This window comes from Octopus bimaculoides, chromosome 14 (genome assembly GCF_046866305.1).
Source record: "Octopus bimaculoides isolate indiv1 chromosome 14, ASM4686630v1, whole genome shotgun sequence".
NCBI lineage: Eukaryota > Metazoa > Mollusca > Cephalopoda > Octopoda > Octopodidae > Octopus > Octopus bimaculoides.
The window spans coordinates 26,725,957-26,743,456 of record NC_142941.1 but is presented as its reverse complement, the minus strand read 5'-3'; the positions used below and the strand labels follow the sequence as shown (position 1 = coordinate 26,743,456).

The 17,500-nt window shown below is 36.8% G+C and overlaps 1 protein-coding gene across 2 annotated transcripts in view; it reads left to right on the top strand.

Annotated features, from left to right (window-relative positions):
* The window catches only part of LOC128249343 (hematopoietically-expressed homeobox protein HHEX homolog), a 146,085-nt gene that overhangs the window by 76,022 nt on the left and 52,563 nt on the right, over positions 1–17,500 (top strand). For both annotated transcript variants that reach the window (XM_089362574.1, XM_089362573.1), the window contains exon 2: positions 2,633–2,820. In XM_089362574.1, the coding sequence (XP_089218700.1) occupies positions 2,633–2,820 (188 nt within the window). The remainder of the gene's footprint in view (positions 1–2,632; positions 2,821–17,500) is intronic.

The window sequence follows — 17,500 nt, the reverse complement described above, 5'->3', positions numbered from 1 at the left end:
TGCGAGCAATAGTGTGTCGTGTTGGTGGTGTCTCCTGAAACTGTCTGTTAAATTGCCTTTGCACTTCCGTGACATTTCTGTGCTTACAGGAGCACTTTAATATAATTTTTTTTCATCAAACGTTAGTTGTGCATTTGCCATTGTGAAGGGTTGGTTGCGTCTGAAATAAAAAAAAACAATACATTAGTAACCGTCTGTCAAAGAGTGAGTACATCTTTTTTGGACACCCTGTATATATACACACACACACACACACACACACACATATATATATATATATATATATATATATATATATATATACATATATATATATATAGAGAGAGAGAGGTAGCGATGGATAAATTGTCGCCATTTTATAATATTTTCACTTTGCGCATGCGCATTGTTTGTTTTTGATTTGTCGTCTACACGGTATAGTAGGGTCAGTTGGGTACCCTCTACGAGAAAACTAGCACCATGACGCAATTCACTCTGCCAGAAATTTGGAAACGATATACTGTAATGCTTGGCATTCGCACCAGAAGCTTCAATATGAACATTCCAGTGTTCGAGTGTCAATCTGAGGACAGTGAAATCTGAGGACATGTAACCGAGAGTGATAACAATCAAACATCCAGTCAACATCAATGGTGTTTGGAGTGATCACCATTCATCTTCCCATATGGCCTCAGACTCAACACGGAGGCCTACATCAAGTGCCTGAAGGAGATAGTGCTGCCCTGGGTCAGGAGGGTGGCTGCTGGAAGACCCTATATCTGGTAATAGGACTCTGCATCATGCCACACAAGCCATGACTGGGTTTTCCTGCTTGTGTGGCGTGGTACAGAGTCATGTTGCCACATCACCCCTAACATCTGGCCACCTAACTCCCCAGACTGTAACCCTTTGATTATTATGTGTGGGGCGCAGTTGAGCGAATGACTAACAAAACTCCAAAGATGAACTGAACGCAGGGATTATGGCAGCATTCACCAAGTTATGTGTGTGTTATATATCGTCATAATCATACAAATTATAATGCTTATAAACATCATGTGTGTGTGTGTGTGTGTGCATAGAGCAGTATACATGGTCATAAGTATTGGGTTGGCCGTTTTCTTAAATTTTGGAATTCATTGCGTTTTTAGATTTTGGAATCTATTCTTTTCGAGAATTCTATTTTTGAATCATTTTGGAATCTTTTTTTTTTTTTCTAGTTAATTTTTGTTTATTTTCAGATCATTAAAATGGAATGTCAAGTTAAGAAAAACGAGCATTTTTGACACCTCCTTCTTTATGCTTTTAATCAAGGTTCTAAGGCCACAAAAGCTGCTCGCGACATTTGTGCTGTGTATGGAGAGGGTGCCATAGCTGAAAGAACCGCTCGTGATTGGTATGCCAAGTTCAAAAATGGAAATTTTGACCTAAAAAACGCATCTCGTTCTGGCCGTCCAGTTGAGTTCCATGAAGAGCGACTAAACCAACTTTTGCACGAAAATTCTCGTCAAACGACAAGGGAACTGGCAGAGAAAATGGAATGCTGTAGCGAAGCATCTTCACTCGATGGGAAAAGTTCAGAAGTATGGAACATGGGTTCTACATGCTTTAAGCGACAACAACAAAAATCATCGAGCCACAATCTCCGCTGGTTTGCTTGATCGTCACCGCTCAACTCATAGACACAAGCAACGATTTCCTTACCGAATCGTTACTGGCGACGAAAAATGGTGCCCGTACATCAATATGAAGCAGCGTAAGGAATGGCTTAGACCCGGTAAACAAGCGACACCGCACGTGAAACAAAATCTTCATCCGCGTAAAACGATGTTGTGCGTATGGTGGGACTGGGAAGAGATTATCCATTACGAATTGCTTGAACGGAACCAACAGATGGAACGACTCAACACGGCTATTCAAAAGAAAAGATCTAATCGGCAGCATGGAGTTCTTTTGCTGCACGCCAACGCCCGCCTTCATATCGCTAATATGACCAAGGAAGCCATTCAAACGCAGGGCTGGGAAGTGCTGCCACACCCACCGTACTCTCCTGATTTGGCACCAACGGATTTCCACCTATTTCGATCTCTTTCAAATGCTATGCGCGGAGTTTTGTTCAATAGTGATGCAGAATTGAGAGCTTGGTTGGATCAATTTTTCGAGTCGAAATCGGGTGATTTCTACCAACGAGGTATTGAAAATCTTGTTGAACGTTAGGAAGAAGTTGTAAACAAGGGGGAATACATTATCGATTAATTAGTTGCTATTTTTTTTATTAAACCTTTTAAAAAATTTAAATTAAAAAAAAAACTGCAGGAACTTAGTCGCGAACCAAATATGTAGATCTGTTTATGTACATAAATTTATCAATGGTCGCATCATGGAATTTTTATTATGTGATCCTTTTGAATAAAATTAGTCGTTTTGAATGAAATATAAGCCATGACTTTGTTGTTTAGTCCCATGTCAGAATGATCAAGTAGATTTATGATCAAAGACGTCTCAGCTGTGATCTTCTTTTTTCTTCTTTTGTTTATTATCTAAGACTATAGTAATAAATATGTTCTCTTTTTAAGACAGCTGTGTGCGATTTGAGGGGCTGTGGATATCTGTTATTGTAAAATCATGTATATATTGTTTCTTTGTGTTCTAGTCGCATCAAAGGCACCCCTACTCTGGAACCATTTCATGCAGAGGCCACTTCATAAACGGAAAGGTGGGCAGGTGAGGTTTTCGAATGACCAAACCATTGAACTAGAAAAGAAGTTCGAAACTCAGAAATATCTTTCTCCTCCCGAAAGGAAACGTCTTGCTAAATTACTCCAGCTTACTGAGAGACAGGTTCGTGCTTGCTTTATTATTCATTCTCTTTCTGCTTCCAGACATTATTTCCTCTTATTCCTCTCCTTTCCTTCGCCTTCGTCCTTCTTATCCTTCTTCTTTCTCTTTCTCTTTCCTTCTTCATTCCTACTACCTCTTTCACATTATTCGTTCCATTCTTCATGTTCTTCTTCATCTTTAACTTCCTCTTCCTTTCATCTTACCGTCAATCTTTTTCTCTTTATGTATCCTCTCCCTGAAGTTCCCCTTCTCCCATTCAACTTCTTACCTTTCTTCTACGTTATTCACCTCTTTCATTTCTCTGTAGTCTATATGATAAACCATCAATCATACAGAAACATTCAGTTCATTCGGCTACAGCCTTTTCCCTTTCAAATGTATGACCAAGAGACAAAGTAAGAATGCATCATACCGTCACTGAGAAATACATCAAGAGACTTGTGCTTCCGTTCTTACATCAAAAAGAATTCACTACAATTCTTCAGCAATGCTTCCGCGTGCCAAATACAAACTTCTTAATACATAAGTTACATTTATTAGTTCCTTGTCTGTAAGATTTTGCAGTACTAATTCATTCCCAGTTGATAGTATAGTTTTTGTTTCTGTCTTTAATAGACCAGATTAACCTACTTAGACTTGTTTAGAATTTTTTTATTTTTATCTCTAAATGAATTTAAGTGATTAGCCAATCTTCTTTCGAAAATTGGTGCAGTCGCACCGATGTAAAACTATTCATTTCCCTCAGATGTAACTTTACATCTATATATTACATTTTTAGTTTTACATTTATTATTAACAGAACAGGGGTCCTGTTTTGAACATCTGCAGAGATAATTTTTATATTCTCTCAGATTTCGTATTAATTTGATCGCTCGTAGTAAAACCAAATTCGTTTTTACTAAGTTCTTTATTCCTATTTACTCTTTCACATAACGTTATATTTGTTCCATTTCTAGCGGAATTTTTATTTGATTCTATGTTATTAATTAGATCAAAACGAGGTTATTCCCCTTCCGTGACTGTTAAAGTCTTAGCGTTTGACATTATTCTGAATATTTACATTTCCCACTCTAACTAGAATAGCTTTTATTAAATTTCGATATTATTTTTTCGTTGTGAGCTTCTATTATTTGTGCAATGTTTCTGCTATTAGAATAAGCCAAATGGATATTGTTTGTTAAAACTTCTATGATATCTATGATTTTGAGGAAAATATATATTTTAGTTTGTTATGCCATGTGGGCCGTGCCTAAAGATTGTACTAGTACACCAGACGTGTTAAAATATATTGTCTTATCACATGAAACTAATAGTAGCACATAAAAGTATATGTTTTATATATATATATATATATATATATATATATATATATATATATATATATCAACAATAATAATAATAAGGATTATTATAAAGTGGTATAACATTACCTATATATATATATATATATATACATATATATATATATATATATATATATATATATATATATATATATATATATATATATATATATATATATATATATGTACAAGCAGGCATACCCGGCGTTGCTCGGGATCAAATAGTATAATTGGTGAGTCGTGAAATCCTCCAATCGTGATATATCACTGTTCCTTGGTGGTAATTTCTTCCTTGAAAATATATGTGGTAGCTGTCTGTTCCATATGGAATAAACAATGGATACATCAAAGGATCATACGATCGATGTATCTATGAAATTCTTAATCTACCTTGTTTCAACTGAAGAACAATATTTCTATTTTCTGTAGGCTCATTTGACATTAAAATTGCAACTGCAGCCCCTGTTGGCGTATTAAAACGCCGAGCATGTTCTCCCTTGTCACGCTTATTTTCCCGAAGTTGATGGCAAATTTGATCTTGGATTCTTACAGATGGATTCCAACCTTGGACAGATGCATATTTGTGACTAAAGCTGGTCATGGCAAACGGTGAATTGTATTCCCTGAGCCTTGACAAAAAGTGTTTGCTGAATTGACTTTTCCCAGTGAACAGTTCTTGAAATAACTGAGGCAGGGGTGGAAATATATCCAGTGTAACCTTCCCATTTCCACAGCACGTTCCTGAGGATTCTCCAGTAAATTTGAACACTGTCAAAGTTTGGTCATTTTTCCAATTGCAGCCTTGTTACATGGGTCATTTTTGTCATATAGTAATGCAGGACGTTTAGCATTTTGAATCTCATGTTGTCTTAAATTTTGATACTTGTTTCTATCAGCAATCAAACGCTGTTTTCTCTTCTTGCAACTATATGGCGAAGTATATCTTACTCCTGTCTTTACTGACGCTCATCAAAGGTTTCATTTTGCTGATACTCAGTTTGTCTCTGTCTTTGTCTAGAAAATCGTTCGTTCCTTGTATGACAGCTTTCAGATTGACGACGAAGCTTCATCCTTTGTGCATGTGGAGTATTTGCATAAATGGACTTCCTTTTCTGTGGCATAATGGGTATCTGAAGAAAAATTAATAAAAAGAAAATGTTAAAAAAGTAGAGGCATTCACAAATAATTTTTCTTGCCATAATTCTAGTGATCTTTTATCATAGACAAAATATGGAAATTTGCAGAAATATTCTATAAAAGAGAGGTAATTTTGTTGTTCTACGTTTAATTAATAGAAAAACCTCGTGATAATAGAAGTTCAAATACTCAAGTCATGGGTTTCCAAAATTTGCAATACAAGGGGATTTAGTTCCCATTAGGGTGTCTTAATATTATTGAAATTTGCAGATATTTTGGGAACAGGCATCATTTCTGTTTATTTCCCTATGGTTTAAATTCCATTTAAATCAATGGGAAAAAATATTTCGGTGGGGGAGATTTGAGCCTCCCGAGACCCCTTTCATCAAAATGAAATATACTTATCCAAGTACCCTCGTTAATGTAGTTTCAGAATGTATATGGTTATGGGGGTTTACTCCAAAACCCAAGGAGGAGTTTAATGAGAAACAGAGGCTACAACTTTATATATATAGCTGTGTGTGTGTGTGTGTGTGTGTGTGCGTGTGTGTGTGTGTGTGTGTGTGTGTGTGTGTGTGTGTGTGTGTGTGTGTGTGTGTGTGTGTGTGTGTGTGTGTGTGTGTAGGGTATTCAATTCAAATAAATATTTGTCAAAGGTGTGCCTTAATGACTGTCCATCACGATTCACTTATGTGTCATCTGTATGTCTGCTTTTGCTGTGTGTGCGCACGCACACACACACACGCACACACACACATATGCATATATTTAATTAGTCAGTGGTTAGAGCGTCTAGCTTAGGATCGTGAGGTTGTGAGTTCGATTCTTGAGCAAGCCACTTTATTTCACGTTGCTCCAGTTCACTCAGCCGTAGAAATGAGTTGCAATGTCACAGCTGCCAAGCTGTATCGGCCCCTTTGCCTTTCCCTTGGATAACATTGGTGGCGTGGAGAGGGGAGACCGATATGCATGAGCGACTGCTGGTGTTCCATAAAACAACCTTGCCCGGACTTGTGCCTGGGACGGTAACTTTCTAGGTGCAATCCCTGTCTCAGCAGGTTTACAGAATTAATCATGTTTCTATCATTAATGATATTCAGAAGTGAATATAGTTATTAGCTGTGAACATGATCGTAAAGATCAAAACAGTAAAATATGGTACACTCTACATCTTGAAATATTGAGCACTTTATTTTATATGTGAGAGCCTTATTCTTACGAACAAGCACACAAAAATAGGTATGCATATATATGTGTGTGTATGTCTACGTACCTGTGTGTGTGCATGCGTGCGCATGTGTGTATAACATATACATACAGACACATATGCATACACACCAGATACACATACAAACATGTAGTGTAAGCGAAGCTTTGTGCTAAGAAGTTTGTCTTCCAACCATATAGTTCCGGGTTGAATCCCACTGCGTAGCATCTTAGGCAAATTTCTTCTACAACTGACCCCGGCCGAACAAAGCCTTGCGAGCGGATTTGATAGAAAGAAAACTGAAAGAAGCACGTTGTATGTGTGTATGTGTGTGTGTGAGCGTGTGCGTGTGTGTGCATGTGAATATAAAAAAAAAGCGGCTTATTATTTCTTTCTATTTTGTATGTATTTTATTATTCAGTTTTATTTCTTGCTAATAGAGAAAGATTTGATTTCTAACCTTGATCCAAGGTCTCTTTATTGAAATTTCAGCAACATCAACAGAGTATTTTTGCATGTATGCGTGTATATGTGCAGTATTTGGAGTCATTGCATGTGCAGCTTTGGATGTTTTGATTTATGTATATATTTTCATGCATATACTTGCATGTCTAGACATGCGCATATATACTTAAATAAATCTCTGGAAAGTTTTACATATTTTTACACTTCTGTTGTGTCAACGACCCCAGGCGAAGAAGTAGGATCTCCCAAGACAAATAGAGGTAGTCTGGCCGTGGTAGGACTGTTGAGTAGCAGTCTTTTGGAGTTGCGTTGTGATTTTGGTCTGAAGAAAGCGTTCAACGCGTTGAGTTTGTCTGAATTGCGTTTTGTTGAAATTGTTTAAAGAATTGTTGTTTAAATATTATCGTTAATATTTATTGTTGAAAATTGTTTTCTTGCCCATGTCGGGTATGGAAGAAACAATGTATGCTGCAGCAACAAGTAGAAACTTGTCTGCTAATGCAATGGAAATGCAAGAGATACACATGGATAAGACAAAATTAGAGAAATACAAGAAATTATTCAAGAAGCAATGTGATGTTTTAAAAATAACACCGCCGAAGGAAGTTTTCCAGCGAGCGGAGAGGAAAATAATAACATACAGAACGCTTAACGTTGAAACAAAGAAGATAGAAGTGGCAGAGACGGACGAATTAGAGCAGTGCCTAAATGAAGTTAAGCCATTAACAACATTTTACGCACGTGGTAGCAAGTTCGGTACGGTGGAGGTGCGATTTACGAGTGAGAAAGAGGCGAAAAAGCACTCCACTGTACCCTTAAGAACGGCTAGGTAGGCCCTTTTACCTACCCATTGTAGAAGAAGAGCTGCACGTGTGAGAATTGGACGGTCACCTCCCGAAATAGACCCGGTATGACTGGTTACAGCTATTATTCATAACTGCAAAGACGAGGTGAAAGTTTTAAAAGTAGAAAAATCGAGAGAGATCAACTAGTGAAGATTTGGTGTAGATGCACTTGTACACATAACCCTGCCAGATCTGCACAACATTGCAGAAGAATTGGAGCTCCCCGACGGAACACGAGTTGTGGTGGAGGGAAGACCACCAATATGTTACAAATGTAAAAGTAGGGGACACATGCAGGTGGTGTGTCCCCGCAGGGAAGTACAAGTGGAAGAAATAGAGGTCTGTGAAGAGGAGATGGTGGAAGGCGAACAAGAAGAGGTGGAGAAAAAGCAGGTGGAGATTGTGGAGTGCAAATAAATTTCTCAAGAAACAGATAGAAAGCGTATGCGGACTGAATCGCCGCCAAAGAACCCCCCAAAAAAGAGAGGGGAAAAAGACAGAGGAGGAAATGGAAACCGAAAAAGACGAAGCTGAGAATCGAACCCAAGATACAGAGCACGAAAAAGAAGTGAAAAGAAAGGAAAAGTGGTGGAATTGGTGCGAAAAGATGATGGACGAGCAGAAAAGAGCAAGGATGGAAGAAAAGGTACTTGGAAGAGTCGAATAAAAAAATATCAGAACAATGATTTTTTACGACAAGGATTTAGAGCTGGAAAAGACGATTGCAAGGATAAAAGGATTAGTAAGACTTAAACTGGATCCTGAAGCGTTTAAAGAAAAACAGAAAGCTATATTGGTGGAAGCACATGTGATGCAGAGACTGCAACAGATGCACCCGGACAAGTTTCAAACAAGTGGATTATACGTGGGCTACGACACCCTGCCAAGTGTAGTAACGGCAGAGGAGCTGTGGCCACTTATAATTGTTGAAGAAAAAAAATGATCATAAACTGTATGAGAGAACTGTTAAATGAAACTGCGAGTTTTGTAAGTAATTCATATCATTCATCATTCGTTCTTTGTACCCCACGTGCTGTAGTGTTTTGTCTGTCCTTGTAGTGTCCCCCCTCTGTGTAGTGGCCGTTGTGCCAAAATAAAGATATAGTGTTGAGTAGCAGTCGAGTAGCAGTTGTGTAGCGGTTGAGTAGAGATCATCCGAAGGTGCTAGATAGCAGTAGGGTTGAGACATAACAGTGGCGACGAGGATTCGCAGCTCACACAACCACTGTGTAGTATTGCGATATAACAGTGGCGACGAGGTTTCTAATAGCACCAAAAATGGAAGATTTACTGAAAGCAGTAGTGAAACAACAAGAGCAGCAGCAGCAGCAACTACAGAAGTTAAGAGAATTGTTACTGCAGTCGAGAAATAGTACAGAATCATTTTCAGCGAATGGTGTTGCAAATTCCATCGAAGAATTTCAGTACAATCCAGATGAAGGAACTACTTTTGCTGCATATTACAGATGATACGAAGATATATTCCGAGAGGAATGCAAGAGATGGTCTAGCGAAAGGAAGGTAAGACTCCTTTTGCGAAAGCTTGCTACTCCGGAACACAAAAGATTTTGTAACTTTATTTTGCTGAGAAAGCCTGCGGAATTGTTTTGAGGAAACGATAAATATTTTGATGAATATTTTTAGCGAGCAAAGTTCACACTTTAACATTCGATGGGAATGTTTAAACTTAAAGAAAAACGAGCCCGATGATTTTGTGACATATGCTGGTATGGTTAACAAGGCTTGCGAAAGGTTCAAGTTGAAAGAATTAACGCCAGATATGTTCAAGCGTTTAATATTCGTTAAAGGGCTAGTGGCAACGGAAGACGCGGAAATTAGAAAAAGAATATTATCAAAGTTGAACCAAGATGTGAAACTCACTTTGCAGAAAGTGGCTGAAGAATGCCAACAAATAATAAACCTTCGAGATGATACAAGGAAAATAGAAGACAAGGATAATGTACAAATGTGTAAAGAAAGTATACAAAGAAGGAAAAATTTAAATTCAAAATTTAAATATGGTTGCGGAGAGCGACATTTGAGGAAAGATTGCCCCTTTAAAGATAAAACCTGTTTTAAGTGTGGTAAAATTGGGCATATATAGACGAAATGCCAGTCAAAGAAAACGGTAAAACAAAAGAAAGTCTACTCAACAAAAGTAAATTATACCAGACAAAACCGAAAATTTGTGTCGGTAGAAATAAATGGGTTTCAGACCAAAATGCAATTAGATAATAAATACGGCAACATGGAGTAAAATAAGCAGGCCGTTGTATAAAAAGTTCCTGTTAGGGCTTGAAATCAGCTTTTACCGTTCTGGCTTTGAGAAGCTTAATTTCTTAAGATTAGTACTTAGGCATATATTTGGTACATATTGCAGCGCCCCCAAAAGTGACAGGTATAAACCTTGTAATCTGGGTAGAGTAACTGTAGATTTCTCAGTAGTTCAGCGTATTTTCTTTTTCGTTAATCTTGAGCTTTATGCTAATATCTGCTGGGCAGCTAATTTCCACTATTGTACACAGTTTCTCTTCTCAATCCCAAACCACTATGTCAGGTCTGTTATGTTTACATTTTACTGAGGTTTTCACAGGGTCGTTCCATCAGTACTGTGGGTTCTTATTTCCTTGATTTCAAAGTTATTCTTCCAATGGATCTCATTAAACAGTGTCTTGGCTACAACATCATGGTAGACAGAGAGGTGTTGCCTTCTAGTGTGTTTATGAAAAGGTGGACGGAAGTGGCAAGAATGATGACACAGAATGGATCTGCTCTGAGTATGCTTTTCTAATTAGGAGGATGGCAGAGTAATCCGAGCCTTTCGCCAGCGAGTTTACCTTGAATTACTCTAAGTGGACTACCATGCTCTTGCCCCGCTCTTACTCCGCTCTTGTCCCACTCTTTCGGGTTCTATTTATTTATCAATTATTTATTTATTTCTCTAACTTCTATTCATATATTCTTTAATACTGTAGTGTCTCCATTTGATCGATGTCAACCCCACCTGCTTTGTTTTGTGTGTTGTATCTCGTTCTCTGATATTGTCATCCATATTTTCATGCCTAATAAAAAAAATTCACCATCATCATAGTCATCATTATCATCATCGTCATCGTCATCATCATCATCATCATCATCATCATCATCACCATCATCATCATCATAATCATCATCATCATCATCATCATCATCATCATCGTCATCATCATCATCATCATCATCATCATTATTATTATTATTATTATTTTTATTATTATTATTATTATTATTATTATTATAATTATTATTATTATTATTATTATTGAGTGAGAGAGCGGTTCATGCCATCAAAATAACACTGGGGTAAAATATACGAAGCCCAGTATACCCATCATGACTACCCATCTGATGAGGGTACACGAGGTACATGCATCACAACCATATGTGCGCGACATGATGATCTCATATCAAAATAAACAGCGCATGACCTTGCAGGTGGGGCCCGTGCAGGTGGGACCCAGTTAGAATTTTCATCAGGTCGAGTACGAAACACCCATATTTCCAGAGGTGAATTATCCAAACCACAAAGAATTCTTCTTAACACAAAGCTATGATGCTCCCCCACTATCTCTGCTCGTGATCGGAGATGCACATATTGCCATGCCGAACTGGTTAAGGTTAAATAAATGATAAGTAAATCTGTGGTATTGAGTAGAATATTTGCTGTAGCCTATTTTTTATACCAAGACAAAACAATGTACATGATAACACTTCCAATCAGTTAAGATCAGAAGCCTTGAGAGCCACTGCCTAGTATTGCATATTATTATTATTATTGTTGTTCAGTAGTTTTATTTTTATAACGTGCTTTCACTTCACTACCGAGCACAGCTCTGTGTGCCTTGGGTATGTGCTGTGGTTTGCTGTGATGCTCTTATGGTTACTGTATTGAAAGTGTTTTGCGTAAGATATGTGCAGTGCCCAGTAGTGCAATTTTCTGTATGTTATATATATTTGTAAGTCCTGGTGTTTTTGTTATGTATTTGTCTGAATATTTCATTATATGGTTGCTTTCTCGTTTTCTGTGACCTTTTCTGGCGTGTGTTTATACCATTTTTTTCTGTTGTTATTCCATAGTGTTGCTATAGCTTCCAGTGTATATAGGTCCCAGCTCTGTCGTGTCTGTGAATATATTCCTTCTTAGCCAGGACTGGGCAGCCAGAGATAATATGATTTATTGTTTCTTGTCCATCTCTACATATTCTGCAGTTTCTTTTCATTATATGTTTTTTGATAATTTCTGGTGGGGAAGCTTTAGTCTTTTACAGCAATTAAAAATCCTTCAGTCTCTGTTTGAGTCCTGGTTATGATTATTATTATTATGATTATTATTATTATTATTATTATTATTATTATTATTATTATTATTATTATTATTATTATTATTATTATTATTATTATTATAAAAAGGATTTACGTAACTCTTCACGAAGGTAAATAGTCATGACAAAGAGCGCGATTCGATTGTATAGATATTTTATTCGTTGAAGATATTTTAACAGTACGTCTGTCTTTGTCAAGTTCAAAACAAAAGGTGATTAAAAATTCAAAATTACAGAAATTTAAACGTAAAGTATGAACGAGAGCAACCAGCGTCCATACGTTGATGGAATGACATCATCAGTTTTTAAGTTTTAAAACAGGCAGAAAGAAAGAAAAAAATAGAAAAAGGAAGACGACAGAAAAAAAGGAAAGAAAAAGAGAGAAAGAAGAATATTCAATCAAACAGTTTTGTATAAATTTGATGATATTCTCCTGTCATCTTATTCATTCCTTCAGGGCGTGACGTTAATAACCTGCAAACATATTTCTCCTCATACATTCTGAGAAGTGAAAGTGGGGTAGATTCAGAATATGTTTTGAGAATATGTACTTTCAAGTCTTCTTCAAAATTGCAGTCGCTTGAAACGAAATGTTCAGCAAGTTCTGTTGAACTTCTGTTCTTGTGCCTGATGTCGAATTTGTATCCATTAAACCTTTTGTTTAATTGTTCCGTTGTACAACCAACATAAATCAAGTTGTGTTTCGTGCATTCTGCAGCGTACATTAAATGGGTATCTTTACATGTTCCACCTTCTGTATAAATCATAACATTTCTGTTATGATTTATGATGGAATTCACTTCACTCATGTTGTTGCACAATGAACAGGGCTTACCGCTCTTGCGGCTGTTCTTTAAGGTACAGCGTGCAGATACTCCAATGGTCGTTTTCTTGGAGTCAGATATAGAGGTCAATAATTCTCTTATGTTCTTATTCCGTCGACAGGCTACAATGGGCGGCTGAGGAAATATCTGTTTGAAACTGGGATATTTTTTCGCCACATGCTGGTAACTTTCATGCAACACTTTTGAAATTCCAGCGAAACGTCGGTGCCAGTTAATCACAAAAGGAATTCTGTCATCTGTTGTATTATTTCTTTTTTGCTAAAATTATGCGTGTAGGTTTGACTATCTTTGCTAATCTTAGCTATTTCATTCCTATTTCCTTTAAACATGATTCACTATAACCTCGTTTGACTTAATGACATACAAAAGCATTTCCAGTAATCCCCTATGTCAGTACAAATCCGTTTTATCCTAAAAAATTGGGATTTCGGATTTGACCGAATAAGATGATGTGGATGATCGGAGCGGCAGTGGAGATATATGTGGGATGACGTGGGCTTGCAAAATAACTCTGTCATAATTCTGCCTCCAGAAAACTTGACTTTTGTGTCCAAAAATTCAACGCTAGTTTTTGAAAAACTAGACGTAAATTTTATGTTGGACTTAAAGCCATAGTTTCTAGCATAACAATCACAGAAATGCAAGAAGTCCATTAAACTATCCTGTGATCCTTCCCAGACAAAAAATACATCATCAATGAACCGTAACCAGAGTATTGGTTCATGACCATGAAGGGATTTGAACGTCTTCAGTAACTGTGTCTCGAATTTCGTCGTAAAGACATTAGCGAAATTAACTGCCATGGGGGTACCCATGGCGCAACCCTTCGTCTGGTGGTAAAATCTTTGTCTAAACTTCATTGTGTTACTTTCTAACACAAACCTCAATAATCTACAGAGTAAATTTGATGGAATACTTTTGTTTGACCGCTTTTCGAAAGCATCCATGCTTCTACCCCTTCATTGTGGTCAATATTGGTATATAAGGAAGAAACATCCATGGTTACCAAAAAACAGTTCTCAATACGGCCTCGGTGCTTAAAAAAGTTGTTGATTTTAGATACAAAATCAAAGGTATCCCGAATATAAGAACTTGATCGTTTTGCGACGGGGAGTAGAAAGCCATTCAGCCATTCCGTACAGCATTCATATCCGCTGCAAATTGGGCGCATTGGAGGAAATCTTTCGAACTTTTTGTGTATTTTAGGGAGACCATAAAATACAGGTGTTCTCATTTCTGACCTTAAAATCCTAGATTCAGCCTTATTAACGAAATTGTTTTCCCCCATTTCCAGAATTATTTTGTCAAGTTCCTCTCTGTAATTGGAGTTTGGATCGACAGGTAATTCTTCATATGAAGTTTTGTCATTTAAAACTTCTTCGCAAGCCGAAATATACTCACATTTGTCCATAATTACGATAGCACCTCCCTTATCCACTATCTTAATAACAATAGAATCGTTATTAGCTATACATTGGAGTGCGTAACGTTGGGAATTTGTGAGGTTATTCCAGGATTTCTTTCCACTTGTTTTAAGGCTTTCTCTAATGCCTGCCTGACAAGATTCAAGAAATTCTAATAGTGCTTGTAAACGTCCATCCCGAACTTTATCTGGATACCAATTGGGGTTCTTTTCAATCCAATTATGCCATATTCGATCATCATCATTTTTAGTAAACATAGGGTTTTCTGACTCCTTGTTACCAGTTTATTCAAAAAAATATTCTTTCAGCTTGTGGCGGCGGACAAACTGAAATAGCCCTTGAGCTAGTTTATTCTGTTCGAAATTCTTAGTGCTTGGGCAAAAACTCAGTCCAAGCTCTAAGACTGAGACATCGTCGGGCGAAAGTTTTAGTTTAGATAAATTTATAACCGACTTATTCTCTAGTGTGATGTTTTTTCTCGGGCACGTGGTTTTCAGAGTCTTTTTCTCATTAGATTCCTGACTACTTTTTGGGTTTTGCTCGAAATCTTCACTTAAAACGTGGAACCTATTGGGTGATAAAATTTGTTCTGAATGTTCATGTGAGAAGTTATAATTTTTAGTCGTCTTTCTAGGGGTAATCCATTTCTGGGTGGGTGATAGAAAGTGAGTGACTTCTGTGGTATTTGTAGACATTTTAAAAAACTTTACTTTCGGGAAAGGAACAAATTTATTGTTTTCGAGGCAAAATCTTAAGTGTGCTCGCATTTTTGACTGATGAAATAGAAATTTCTCTGGAGCGTTTCCAATGACCAGTTCAAATGCATACGCTAGGGCAAAAAGGCTACAATCATATGCGCCGACTTGGGGATTAATGATATGAACTTGTTGAATTGTAGGAATAATGTTTGTTTGTGGTGAATACAAGGTTGTTATTTGTGCCATTAGTTCCTGCGAAACTGGTAAATTCAAACTGTCATAAATATAAACATCTCCGAAAAAATTTGTTGATAAAACAAAATGATTGTTCCTGGTGTGATGAATAAACAGTGTGCGGTTTGGATTGTATGTTAGAAATTCCGTGTGAGAAAAAATGGTTGGTTGTATTGGAATTTCTGGAAAATTTTCCGTTACGATTTTCAACCCGGCATCAATGAGTTTATCTCATAACATTTGTCCTGAAAGTAAAAACGACTTCTCCTCATATTTCAAAGCAAATCTTCTCAACCAAAATGTTCCCTTGCCCACTGGCTCAGGGGAATGGGAAATCAGCTTTTTCAGCTTATTTTCTTTTTTTGCCTTCAGGGCCGAAATTTCCTTTTTTTTTCAAAGTTCACCAAACAGTTACACAAAAAATTCAAACGATTTTTAGAAGAACATACCTTTTCAAGGACACTCGAAATCTCCTTAATGTCTGTACCAAGCAGTATTAATTTTTATGTTAAATGAATTGCTCTCACCAATTAATTTAAACTTTTGAAGCAATGAGTTGTCAGGCTTTGATGTACATATTGGTATGTTTGATGTAAGACCGTCCGGTATAACTTTTTCTTGTTTGCATGTTTCCAGAAATGATAGATGGCTCCTGATTTTAGCACGAAAATGATTAGGTTTTTTCACTGATAGAAATGTCGATTTCTCAATTTCTGATTCATATTTGAATGGTACGAAATCCATTGGCCCAGGATTGGGTTCAACACTGGGGTCTAGCGAAACTAACTGAGCTGACATGCCAACTGTGAGAAGGAATAAAACGCAAAAGCTGTAATTTACATTACGATTTTCCTTAGACACCCGGCTGCTTTGGTGACTTCCAGAATTTCTATATGTTCCAATTCTTATTCTGTGTACCATAAAATCAATCATCTCAATCTACTTGATTTTTATATTTTAAAAAGGATTGACGTAACTCTTCACGAAGGTAAATAGTCAAGACGAAGAGCGCGATTCGATTGTATATATATTTTATTCGTTGAACAATATTTCAACAGTACGTCTGTCTTTGTCAAGTTCAAAACAAGAGGTGATTAAAAATTATTATTATTATCATTCAGTAGTTTTATTTTTATAACGTGCTTTCACTTCACTACCGAGCACAGCTCTGTGTGCCTTGGGTATGTGCTGTGGTTTGCTGTGATGCTCTTATGGTTACTGTATTGAAAGTGTTTTGCGTAAGATATGTGCAGTGCCCAGTAGTGCAATTTTCTGTATGTTATATATATTTGTAAGTCCTGGTGTTTTTGTTATGTATTTGTCTGAATATTTTTTATTATACCTAAGGCACCTACTATGATAGAAATTGTTTCTGTTTTTAGATTCCACATTCGAGTTACCTCTATTTCCAGGTCTTTGTATTTTGAAAGTTTTTCCATTTCTTTTAGGGAAACGTTGTCATCTGCTGGTATTGATACATCAATTAGAAAGCATTTTGTTACTTCATGATCTTTGACAACTATATCTGGTCTATTGGCCTTAATTTCTCTATCTGTGTGTATTGGCATATCCCAGAGTATGGTTGCTTTCTCGTTTTCTGTGACCTTTTCTGGCGTGTGTTTATACCATTTTTTTCTGTTGTTATTCCATAGTGTTGCTATAGCTTCCAGTGTATATAGGTCCCAGCTCTGTCGTGTCTGTGAATATATTCCTTCTTAGCCAGGACTGGGCAGCCAGAGATAATATGATTTATTGTTTCTTGTCCATCTCCACATATTCTACAGTTACTTGTTATGTTTCTTTTCATTATATGTTTTTGGTAATTTCTGGTGGGGAGGCTTTGGTCTTGTGCAGCAATTAAAAATCCTTCAGTCTCTGCTTTGAGTCCTGAGCTTCTCAACCATTGCTGGGATTTTTCTCTGTCTATTTCGTTTGCATTTACTTTAGCCCAGTATTATCATTTATTATTATTATTATTATTATTATTATTAGTAGTAGTAGTAGTAGTAGTAGTAGTAGTAGTAGTAGTAGTAGTAGTAGTAGTAGTAGTAGTAGTAGTATTTTATGTTTGACTTTTGCTTTGCATTTATTATTATTATTATTATTATTATTATTATTATT